Below are 12,901 nucleotides of genomic sequence, written 5' to 3' on the forward strand. Positions count from 1 at the left end.
AAAATCAAACTATGAGAGGCAGGCCATGGGACCACATTTCTCATCCTGTTTCTCATGAAGGCAAATTGATTTTCTTAGTGTGCCAACCCAAACAACTGGGAGAAGCTGCCTGAAATCTGTGACTGAGAAGAACTAGAAAGGCATGCTTGATCCTGGGAAGGAGCGGTGTGATTCATTAACCATGTCTGTCATGGAAAACAGTGGGAGGAGATGCCTGCAACCATTATTGAGAAGAACTATAAAGATACGCCTGACTCTGGGAAGAAGTGCTGTAATCTATTAGTTATGTCTGCCCTGGGCACTGGCGTGGGATGCCTTCCGAGCTCTGTATTTAACTATGGGTTTCATGCTGGCAAGAATACTCTTGCTCTCTTATGTGACTGACAAACACATGCTAACCTTTCAAGATTCATCTTGATTGCCCTCTTCCTTTATAACAACTTCTTCAAATTTTCTAGTTCATGCCAATCTCTGAACTTCCTAGCCTCTCATAATGTTTCCTATGCAGATTTTATATTTTTCCCTTCTCATCATTGCTACAGTAACTGCCTCATAAATCCTACCCTGAGAATGCACATGGAAATTCCTTGTATACACAAGCCCAGCACAGTACTGGGCTCTTTAGGGCTCCTGTAAATTCTCACAGCACAAGCTGTGGGACAGAACAACAGAGGGACACACTCACCAAGCAGCTGGTTGGCAGATGAGGTGGTGAGGTTGAACTGCTGCTCCAAGTACTTCCCCAGGAAGGCAGCGAAGCCAGCCACCACTGCAATCTCCATGCAGGCGGCCAGGATGATGCAGGTGAACACGGGGTTGGATAGCAGGTGCTTGGTGACCTTCGGGATCACTGTGGGGGGCACAGAAGGTCAGGGATCAAGGTGTCACACACACTGAGCTCTAATCCTAGGGCCTCCAGCTCCAGCAGTCCTTTTGACCCATGCTTGCCCATCCTTGTAAGCAGCATCAGAAGACACCTGGTTGCTGAGGCCAAAACCTATGCAATACAAGTCATTCATACTTATGAAAACCACGGCTTCAAATCATATACTGGTATTCACCAATTAAACTATGTTCTCCTAAAGTGGGAGACCATTGTGCCTTTTCTTACAATTCATTAGAAACATCGAAACATTTTCAAACAGTCATATGATGTTCCTCACCACCACTACCAAAAAAAGAAATTTAGACTCTGTTTCTTAAAAGGGGAACTAATATATCTAAATTAAACACATATCAACATATTTAAGTATGGCAATATGCCTATTATCCAAGGTACCCAACACTGTATATGTATGTCAAGGAAATATATTTCTTAGCAGTTTCAAAAAAGAAATGAAACAAGCCAACTCCAGCCTCTCCTCACCACCTCCCAGGAAAGAAGTTCCTACCATCTCTCCCTGGGGGATCAGGGACAATGCTCCTGGGGTCTTGATTAGCACTGTCAATAGTTATTCCCTGCATGGTAGCCCGTGATACCAGCACGGTCATTTTCCAGCTCCATACTCCATGGTGTCTGAAATCTACACTGCTCTGGCTCCTTGTACGCCCTCAGTGACCTGATCACACTCCCAAGTGCACTCCTTTCTTCACCCTGCGCAGTCCTGTAGGCTTCTCCTGTTCCTCGCTCACCTGTACTCAGCTCCTCCTTGTCCAGGTCTTGTGCTTGGGGCTCTTGCCTACCACACTGCCCTTCTTACACCTCTGCTGCACGTGCCCCTTCCTCCTCGCCCCCCAGTGCAGCCTGGACCAAGCCTGCCCCCAGCCCCAGGCTCAGGGCTCCGGTGAGAGGTGGCACAAAAGCACTCCATGGGTGTAAGTCCCAACACAGCCAGAGAGCAACGGCTGCTGAGGTCTCACTGCTCATTCTGATTTTATTGGACTCCTTTTTTTCTTAAAGCCTGTGGTTTCATAAGCCACCAACACTTCCGGTTACACCAGTACTTTTAAAAATGAGGTTTTTAAAAAATCCTTTGAAAACAAGCACAAGAATTGGATATTTCCACCACTTAGAATCTTGGCATGCGGTCTTCGGCCTCGCAGTGATAGTGCATGAGGTATCTGGGCAGGGCACAGAGGGCTCTGATTAGATGAGGCCAACACTTATGCCTTAATGTGGGAGTTGCCCCTCTGTATCTGCAGGACATTGGTTCCACCTCCCCCCATATCTAAATCCATGCACGCTCAAGTTCCTAATATAAAACGCTATCACACTTGCAGATAACTGAAGAATATTCTCCAGTGTGCTTTAAACCAACTCTAGCTTACACTGTAGAATATAGCATAAATGCTGCGTAAATAACAGTTGTTATATGTTGCCCAGGGAACGATGATAAGAAAAAGTCTGTCCATGTTCAATACAGATGCAACTTTGTATCCGATTATCTTCAGTCTGCAGTGATTGGAACTGTGGATGCGGGACCCTACAGTGGGATGGCTGTATTTACACAAAAGTAAGCCAAAAAGAAGCCAACCGATACTTCGTATCTTATGGCCTACAATAATTCTAGGAATAAGTCTAGGTCTAATTCTAAGAAAAGTCACATATAAATAATAATAAATCATAGTACAGGTTGTACGAAGGTAAGGCAAAAGCTGTAAATGCAGCGAGCCAGTGACTCAAGTTAGGGTAACTCTGTTCTGTATAATCAGGATAGTGGAGAGAGTAACGAAGAACATGGAACATGTGGTATACTTGTTTCCACCCATGTAATTAGAGGAGACAAGAGCCAGACTTTGGATGTAACAGGTACTATACCAAATGCTGGAAAAATGAATCCATTCCCATATAAAGTAAACAGGTGGGCAGACGGTCGAACTCTGCATTCCAAGGTGATGAATTAGCCAGCTGTCCTAAAGAAGAGAGCTCATTACTCAGGCTCAATCGCATCTCCTAGGAGATGGAACCTCTAAATGGCCCAACTAATTAGAATAAAATAATAATAAGAGATACATAAGTTTTTAATAACGTTAACAGACAAGCTCAATAAATCACACTGACAGAACAATGGACTAGGGACTGGCAGATACACAAAGCTTAAAATTTATCAGCTCTGGGAAAGACACCAAGTTTCAGAAATGAAAATCTCAACAAAGCATAGGGATGTAAGGATTCTTTGCCATAAGGAAAGGAATTTCGCCGTGGGAATGGGCTGAGTGGGATGACCGGGCTTTCAGAAGAACACGGACTGAACAACTGGCACCCACATCCCAACTACGCAGAGGCCAGAAGCCACCAGGGCTGTTGCCCTCAGCTGCTTCCAGGGAGGCTTGTAAAATTACTGAAAGCTTAGGAAGGCAGATCTGGGATTAAATAAACACACAAATAAAAGTAAAACCAAAACTGAAAAGGTCATGAATAAGAACAAAGACGGTAAATAAACAACTTTAAATGTCAGGTGTTTGTACACTTGTAACCTGATTTATTTTAAGTAGACTGGTCTTCGTGTACGTTTGGTCTCTCCTCTACAGGGTATTAAACATTTATGACAATCTGGCTTTTTAGAAATAACACTTCAAACAAATGCCCAGAAGTGTTTACTTTAAAAAAAAATCTATGTTTAAATGTTAAACTTTTCATTGTTAGAACTATATTATTTTTTAAGTATTGTACAAATATTTAGAGGAATGTTGACTGTGTAGTGTTTAAAAGTGTGGAATGTGTAACAAATATAGACAATAAATATTCTGGGTGTTAACAGAGGGCAAGGAAGTCTATGCACAAAAACTGACTGGATGCTAAGGCTCCATCATTATGAATCTCTCTTGATGAATGAGTGAAGGTCAGTTTGCTATACCATGTGGCACACTGTGACTGTATAATGTACTGTGACAAAGGTTGGGCTTGTCATGCCAGCAGTGCCTAACTTTATACTATAGAGGGTTTGAATGTCTTTGGGTAAGCACAGTACATCCTTGGGATAAATGAACCTGAAAGCCCTAGCTGATTATGTGCATTGGTAGGTAGAGAACACATTACTCAATCACTGTACTCTTTGGGAATTAAGATGGCTAGATCTGGAAGCATTGCCAACAATGCAGGGCAGCTTAGGGACAGTCCAGGAAAGGGGTCTTCCAGTACCCTTTCACTGTAGGCCCGTTTTTGTTAGGTGTGGTCTCTTTAGACTCTGGAGAAGAACTAAGTATCCAGCCACCACACCCACTCACAAGTCAGACTACTGTTGAGGATGTTCCACCTGGAAATGTCAGTCTCCAGCTCAGAAATGATCTGAGTTGAATCGCTGCATCTCTTTAGGCCCCAGTACCTCATTGACCTTGAACGAGTTGTCATTTGTTCAGGGATGGGAAAGATTTTTGCTCAACAAAGGCAACTCCAGTTGATGCAATATTTTTATACTTCAGCAAGCATTTTAATTATTCCAGGGATAATTCTTTGCCTGTAGGAGGGACTCCTTGTCAAGACAGGAGTCTGCTTGCTTTTGTCTTAATATCTAATGACTAATTTCTCCTTGAATTAGATGTGAAAATCATTAAGTTTAAGAAGCATTGCACTGAAGGCCTGGGGAAGGAAGCCTGAATGCCTTTATTTGCATGATTTTTTTTTAAGTGAAGCCAACTGGTTTCTAGAAATGACAGCTTCTTATGTCCCACTTTTTCCAAGGCCGTTCTTTTGGTTTTATTGGAGTGACTTATAGTAATGTCAAAAGATGACTCCTTTTTACAAGCTCATCCTTCTGAAACCCCACTTTGAGAAGGGTTCTGAAATTAGCTTGATCCCAGGAATATCCCAGTGTTTCCAGGTTTTTTGTTCAAAGGTAAAGCTTCATCCACAGAATTCTATCTTTCTCGGGAGGTGACGGTCTATGAGGGGTGCAGACAAACTGAGGGACTGAGACCATCCCAGGAACCTAACACATGCAGCTGCTTACCTCTCCCCTCCTGACTCACCCCAGAAAATGAATTATGCAATCCCACCCACTGGGGAAACCTTTTCCCTCTCATCGGGAGCCTTGTGCTATCACCAGCAGGATGGCGCACAGCTGGGAACAGCAGCAGGGAGCAATCCCTAGAGAAAGCAAGGGTTCTACTATCAGCCTTCAGAAGGCTTTCCAGCAGGGTCAAAACTTCTTAAACTTCTAAATTTATGGGGCCTTCAGGAGGGAGAATAGCAGATCTGGGGACACCATGAGGGCTCATGTTGATGGAGCAACCCACAGGTGCCAAATACTATCTAACTGCTTACAAGCCTACTTACCACTGCATCAATGCACCAGCTCACAAGAAACCTGTGATCCTGGAGCCATTTAAACCTCCCACTTACAACTGAGGAAACCGAGGCAGAGAGTGGTTCCCAAGGTGAGAGCAGCACAGCTGAAATTCCAACTATGGCACCTATCACCAGAGCACATGACTGTGACAAGTGTGCTGCTGCCCTTGTTTGAAAATTAAGCATGCAGGCTACTCCTGCTAATCAGGGGTGCAGAATAATTCTGAGAAATTATGATTGGTGATGATGATGACAGAATCCCTACTTGGAATGAGGAAAGTGTCCAGATATGGCGTGGATCTGGGGGCTCTTGTGTTCTTTGAAGAAAGAGAGAGAGGGAGAAATAAAAGAAAGAAAAGCAAAGAGCAGTTCTGTATAGTAGAGTGAAGATGCATAAACTAATGTCTTGAGAATGGAGCCAGGCTAACAGGGGTTTAAATTCTGGCTTTGAGACTTCACAGGCCTGGGACTAGAGCACATCACTAGTCCTTCAGCTGCTGCAGAGATGAAGTGAGACCTGGTGTAGAAAGCATGTGGCCCAGGACCTCTGGCACACAACTGGGTGCTCGATGAGAATGAGAAACACCGTGGATGAGTGATTCACAGCCACACTGGGGAAAGCGCTCAGGCTCCTCACCACTCGCAGTGTGCCCCAGAGCCATGAGGACACCTGGTTCTCCGCGTAAAGGCACCTGGGTGAGCACACTGGTGACAGAGTGGGGAAGACACCGGGGCAGCGTGACCGAGGCCAGCGAGTGGTGGCTGAGCTCCCGGGGAGCACTGCTGGAGACAAGGGTTCCCAAAGAGATGCCCCTTGTGCAGACTGCAAAGCCGTAGGCCAGAAGGCCAGGAAGCAAATGTCCTTGTCCACTGCCCTTCCCAGGAACTGGAGGTGCCCCCGGCAGTGGTCACCATGGGGCTCAGTGCAGTGTCTTTTCAACTCCACTCAGTGTATTTGATCTCTCTACTGAAAACAACCTTGACTTTCTTTTCCTTTAATAATATTGCTTTCAGTGCACCGCTGTTAGAAATGCTTTTATGAAGGGGAGATAAACCTTGTATGCAACTGCTCAGTAATTGAAACAGCAGCCTGTGCTTGTGGGGCCAGCCAGCTTGTTGGGTAGGACTCCATGACAGGGCCTCCTCAACCATCCCAGTAGCAGGAAGTCTTATTATCATTTCAGACAGAGGAAATCAAGGCTTCTCTGACACGCTGTGAACTCTATTTTGCCCAGGAATACACTGACAGTAAAATGGAGTGGACTCGAACTCAGGTCAGCCTGAATTCCACAGTCTGTGGTTCTGAACTTCAGGTTTTCATAGGGATTTGGATCAATAAAAGTTATTTTTTGAAAGCTGAGTTGCCACAAAACACATCACAATTCATGGGTCACAAGAGAACAGAGAGGTGGAGATAAAAGTTGTCGAATCCTAACAGAAAGAAGAAAAAGGAGAAGAGAGGAGGAAGAGGAAGAGGAGGAGGAGAAACGGAGGAAGGGAGAGAGAATGAAGACGTTGAAGAATTCTATGACAGGGGTACAAGGCTGAATTGAAAGGAAAGTAACTCCTAAGAGTAAAGGAAGCCGCGTGACAGTGTGAATGCTTAACAGCCACCGAGTTGGCTCCCCCACGTGGCCAACGTTAGCCGCCACTGCTCATCCTGCCTTGTCTGGGTCCTCCTGACTCTCCCAGCTGAGGAGCCACTTGAGAGCAAGGGCAGAGCCATGGTTAGACGTGGGCACCACTTCTTGTAGAGCAGATGCTAATAAATGCAAGGTGGATTAAATAATCCAGTGAATGGATGAAGGATTCCCAAGGTCTCAAAGGGGAGCAATTACAGTCTCTTAAGAAGCATTAACTTTGGAAACAGATAAACGTATGCTTAAACTATTAGTGAAATTCCACAGGTTCAGGGTCTTGCAAAATGACTCCTCGCTTGTGGGGCCAGAAACCCAGAATGTGCAAATCTCCCATGTGTGCACTGCAGATTCTGGGGGCATCAAGACCAGTTCCTTGGGTAGGGGCTGGGGAGAGTCCAAGCGGAAGAGGAGGTGCAGTGTCTGGAAGACTTACAGCAAGTGCCTGAGACACGCTGGCCTCGATCCAGGCATCCTCTGGCCCCGTCCTGAACCCCTGTGGCCTCATCACTGTCACTGAGCCTGCCCCTAGTCTGTCCTAGGCTATCAGAGAAGCTTCCTGGTGCCTTCTCCTTGTGCATTTACGAGAAAGGGATACGAGGTGTCCTTTTGCCCTGACTTTAGAAGGCAGCAAACTAAGCATGAGGCTTCCTGTGTACAGAGAAGGCTGTAGCTTAAATGCACAATCAAGAACCCATCAGCACTGCAAACAAGCACTTGGAATGAAACTTGAGCATCAGCTGGAAGAGACTGGCAAGGTCAATTACAGAGCCCATAGATTCCAGTGGTTCCTCTGAGATCACCAATTTTTCATAACCCCACCAAGGAGGCCCAAGAGAAAGGGAGTCCCATCCCCAACCCCTGCCCCAGGGAGCCGCTTTAAAGCAAAGTTGGCGCATCCACTGAGGCATGGCTGTCATTTGCCCAGCGGGCTGCTGCAGCTCCAAACTCCTGTCACTTGCTCACTCCTCCCTCTGAGTGGGAAGTGGGAAGCACAGGTTTGCCCCAAGATGGCGGGAATGAAGAGAGAAGCCTGGGAGGCAGCAGCCTCTTCTTTAGATCCAAGCACTGGATCTTCCCACGTCGGATGCAGAGCGAGACAGCGACTGAGGGAACAAGGTCTTGGGCCAGCAAACAGCCACTGTGACTGGGGCTTGTGTCTGGCAGACACCGCGTCTGGAGGTCACGCCTCACCTCAGCAGCACTGGCTGCATTTAGCGCTCATGAAAATGAAGACTCTACCCACGCGAGCATTACTTCTGGAACGTTCAGAAAGAAAAAGAGTGTCCAGGAAAGAAAAGGTGAAGTAGAGCCCCAAGCTGATGTAAATCTCCACGGTGACACCTAGGGTTTCCAGGATTATTTCCCAAAGCCCGTACTAATGTTGCTGCGCATTGCCAAGGGGGCCTCAGGGTGCAGAGAGCCCCAGGCTATCTGTGAGTGGGCTCCCCTGGCATTTCTGCTCACCTAAGTACAACTGTGGGGAACCGCTCCGACATTCATCCTGGTGGGGACCCCATACACGCCACCTCGATTTCTGGTTATTTCCTTTGCTTGCTCATTTGGTTGTTCATTCATTCATTCACCAAACACTCAGGAACACCAACCGAGTGCCTGGTGTGTGCTCGGTGCCCTCTCGTGAGTTTATCTCAATGGCTTTTGGTGACGAGAGCACTTTCCCACAGACAGTCGCCCAACGCTGGTGCCCAGCGGCTGCTCCATCAACACCCGTAAGCGAAGAACCAGGACGGGACCAGCCCCATCTCAGAGGCCTAACCTGACCCAGGATTTCAAGTGTTGGGATGGCAGCCGTTCCCCTTCACCGCGAAATTAAGACAGAAGATTTTCATGGGAAATCCGCAGGAGGGGAGAGCACAGTGCTGAAGACAAATTGTGCAATACAAAGCACTTGCCATTTGGCTGGCAGAACAGGGTGCTCCCCTCACCACACTCCTTGCAGTGACTCTCAGCTGGAAGGCACAGGCTCCTAATTAAGAAAAATGAAGGTGAGGCTGACCGCTAACTGGGAAGGGGTAAGAGGCTGGGCAGAGACTTGGGAGCTGGGAGTGTGATCCAGGTCCCCCAGTGAGGGTCAATGTGCCCCCTGCCAGGAAGGCACACACTGCCAGAAGACAGCAAGTGACACCACCAAGTCCACCAAGTAGGCCTCAGCAACTGGTCCAGCAGATCCTCTGCAATCCAGCAGCCAGGAATGTGGGAGCGGATCCTCCCTGACCATGTACTTGGGGAGCAGAGAGGGGGCTTTGAGGAAAGCAGAAAACCGCATTGGGCTTGGAGATGTGTGGCCACCTATCTGTTTATTCTGCACGTAGCAAATAGCAGGGATTTAGTGCCTGCTCTGCACCAGGATCTGAGCAAAAGCAGATCAAGGATCAATTCCCTGCCCCAGCAGAGCTTATGGAGCAGAGCTGAGCAGAGTCCCGGGAGGAGGGGAGCCCGGGACAAGGGCTGGGCAGGGGCTGGGGAGGCTGGTGTGGAGGGAGCCAGGACGGGGGCCGTGTGAGCAGTAGCTGGAGGCCCCTAGACTCCTGTCCCAAGATCTGGGAGTGAGGAGCTTGGGCAGCCTGCAGCACAGGAGGGAGCAGGAGCAGGCACAGGCTGCAGAGGGATTCAGGGGATGAAGTCAGGTGAACTGAGGATGGGTGCTGGGGAGGGATGGGGGGTACAGAGGGCCCAGGCAGATTTCAATGCCTGTAAAAGTGAGGCTCCCTAGAGCTGGGGGTGCTGCATTCCAAAAGCAAATGGAGCAGAAAGCGATCAGACACAGTGAGGGCTTTGATATGTGGGCCCCAGGCTGATTGTCTTTCCTCAGTCGTTTCATTAACAGTGCAGTGGATCTTGTGGGGAACAGCAGAAAGAGCACTGGATTTGGAGTTTGAAGACTGAGACCATTCCCAAGTGTGGGAAGCTGGGTGTGCCCAGCCCCTGTGTCCTGCTCGGGGGCAGAGAAGGGCAATAACACCCGCCCCTGGAGCTGCAGGGGCGGGCAGAGTGGGAGGGCATGTGAGTGTTCTGGAAATCACAAAGCATCTCCCAGACTTGGGCGCACTTTTCAAAACTCAGCCCCAGGACCCAGCCTGCTCAGCAGTCACCTGGCTCTGCTACCTTCTCTGGGGAATGAGAGGTGACTTGGACTTGGCATTCAGCTGTCAGGGCTCAGGGACGAGAGCGCTCATCTTCCAACCACTGACTGCCCTGTGTCTCTGCAGTCAAAGGCAGGGCTTGCCCTGTGGGGTTTAAACCTCTGCTGCTATTGCATTTGCCCCAGCTAGAAAACCCACCGGAAGGTCAGGAATGGCAGTGTGGGCAGGGAGTTGGTTCTCCCCCCACCAGCTGTTGCCTTATCTGAAGACACACTGTTCGGGGTACATCTGGGCCCTTGCAGGCAGCAGTCAGAGTTTTGGTATATTCTGCTGGAAAGTCAGTTAGAACCCAGCTAATCTTACACAGGGACACTGGGAGATGTACGCAGAGGGGCCGTAATGGGGCTGCCTGGGGAGGAGCCCAGGGGGGAAGTGGATCCTAGGGAGAAATGACAGCAAAGTGGGGCATTCCTAACATGTTCTGAGGACTGCAGGGAGCTTGCGGGTGCAGGGAAAGGGACACTGCAGAGGGAACTCAGGTCCTGCCCATCCAGTTTCCTAGTGCAAGTGACACCAGGGATGACTGACAATGAAACATAAAACTGCGGGCATGAGATTCAGCACGTTAGAACATGAGTATATTGTCTATTTGTCTATCACGCTCCCTCACCATTCTACCAATGCCAAGCATCTCCTAGGTTCTGCAGGGCAGGTGGGGATAGGACAGCGCTAGACACAGAGGACAGTGATGGGGCTAAGGGGGAGCCTGAGAGCTAAGTTATCTGAACAGCAAGATCAGGAGGGGCCTCAGCTGGGGCTTGAAGGAAGTTACGTGGCTGAGATGCAAAACTGCCTTGACTGGCAGGCTCCCGCCGAGGGAAACGCTGGAGTTTAATAAATCCAGGCATTTGTTTATCTGCTGCCTGCTTTGTAAAATGCCTACAGTACAGTTGCTACAAGCTGGGGACTCCCCGGCTGTTCTGGAACAAGACTCCGCTAAGGGTTGCAAACTCAACTGATGACCAACTGTACTGCAAGCAGACCTTCAGGCCTGGTGCATGGGGGGAGTGCGGCAGATCCAAATGTCCAGCCGCCATGGTGCCATTTTCTCTGTAAGTGGGAACGAGCACAACCAGCAACCTCACGCAGCTGCTGTAAAGTTTAAACCAGCCCCCGTGTATTAACACTGAGTGGAGCTAAGGGACACGGCCAAGGTTCACAGGTGGGCAGCAGACGGATTTGAACCCAGGTGGCTGGATTTGAACTCTAGGCACGCTGTCCTGTGGTGCTCCTGGTGAGGGAGGTGAGAGGCTACTCTCTACTGCTCTGCTCTGGGGCCTGTAGAGCGTGACAGGGACACAGATTGATGGCAGAAGAAACTCTTTTGCAAGCTCAAGCAGTACGCATGTGGAATAGCGGCATACAGCTTTTGAGAGCCGTTTAATTCCTCTGATGTGTGACACGGATGCTTATTTGTACCATAATTGCATAGTGTGAGGTGGGGATGCAAATTAGATGAAGTTGTTTTGGGAACACCAGGTAGCATTGCACGGTCACATGACAAAGACACTCCTGTCAATAAAGGATGTGAGCACACAGCCCCTCCCCATGTGCTGGCCTGTGTAGGGTTTGTTGATTAGTGTAAGTGCTCACGTCGTTGTGCTCTGGCTCTGGGGGAATCTTCTGGAGATGCAGCCTCCCTCTCCTGCTGGGATACTGTCTAGGCCATTAGTGGATCAACTACCTCTGAGAGTTGCTAATCCTAAATGCAAAATCATTAATCATCAGACGTGCAGAAGAGTACATGGGTCATGATTTGTGAGTTCCAGACCCATCTACCCAACTGTGCACTTGCCAGCTCAAGCGGAGGCCCGCAGTGCCTCTGACCTCATCTATCATGTCCTCCCCTACTGAAACATAAGCTCCAAATATAAGCCACTTGGTCACAGCTGTGTCCCCCGCCCCTGGGTCTCGTAAATATTGACTGAATGGAACCAATAAGAAATGAGCAGCTGGACGGTAACTCAAGCATCCTGAAGCCATGGTAGCCCCATCTCTGACCCTCTCACCATCCAGGGAGCGTAGCCTTCCCTGCCTGTGCTCTGCCTCTCCGTCACCTCCTAGGGACTGCTCACTGTGGCTCCACCACCTGTGCTGTCCTAGCTGGCTGGCCGTGGGGTCCCCCACTGGACGGTGAGTCCTTCGATGGCCCAGCTACATCTTCTGCATCTGTGCAAGCCCAGAGGTGATGAGGGATTATTGTGGACCTCTTTTAAGACAGGGCCATCACGCCAGGAGAGTCCGGAAAGGCTGCTGTCACCAGGGCCAGGCTGCCCTCTGCCACACCACTCTCATGTCAGCTTATTCATCCCAGTGCGCCTGGTTACTAGCACAGCGTCCACGGCCCCTGGTACCATGGGAGAAGTGCTAGACCTCTCTCTCCAGCTGGCTTGGGCTCCCAGAGTGATCCTGTTTTGGCAGCCTCTTTTGTTAAGCACTTAGGAAGAGGGTGGCAAGCTCACAGGACATGGACTGGGTGGCTTTCTCATCCTGGGATGCATCCTGGGACTCCAGGGAATGAACTTGAAGGCCTTCTATGGACAATTCCAAATCACAGCATTGGTAGAAACCCATGAGGAACATGGGTCAGACATGACATTAGATTATTCAATTAGTGTCTTTTCAGAAATAGCTCCAGTTCTTTCAGTTCCTCCCGGACTCACAGGTATGATTAACAGTCTTCAGCTGGCAGTGCTTTTGTTCCCAGTACAGCGCTGTCAGGACAGAAGTGTGTGACAATTTTACATGTGTGGAGATGACACTGGGAGAGGGGAGAGCTGGCAGAGCTGGCAGAGAGTAAAACAGCAGTCTGGGTTCTTGCTGTGATCCTCGAGCACAATCCTGGAGCATGCATAGCGGCTGCCTCTCCTTCT

General features: G+C 49.0%; 1 protein-coding gene across 2 annotated transcripts in view; it reads right to left on the reverse strand.

Moving 5' to 3' along the window:
- Positions 1–12,901, reverse strand: part of Slco3a1 (solute carrier organic anion transporter family member 3A1) — a 289,188-nt gene that overhangs the window by 46,052 nt on the left and 230,235 nt on the right. For both annotated transcript variants that reach the window (XM_010621010.1, XM_010621009.2), the window contains exon 5: positions 686–850. In XM_010621010.1, the coding sequence (XP_010619312.1) occupies positions 686–850 (165 nt within the window). The remainder of the gene's footprint in view (positions 1–685; positions 851–12,901) is intronic.

This window comes from Fukomys damarensis, unplaced genomic scaffold, assembly GCF_012274545.1.
Source record: "Fukomys damarensis isolate Sample0158 unplaced genomic scaffold, DMR_v1.0_HiC HiC_scaffold_7, whole genome shotgun sequence".
NCBI lineage: Eukaryota > Metazoa > Chordata > Mammalia > Rodentia > Bathyergidae > Fukomys > Fukomys damarensis.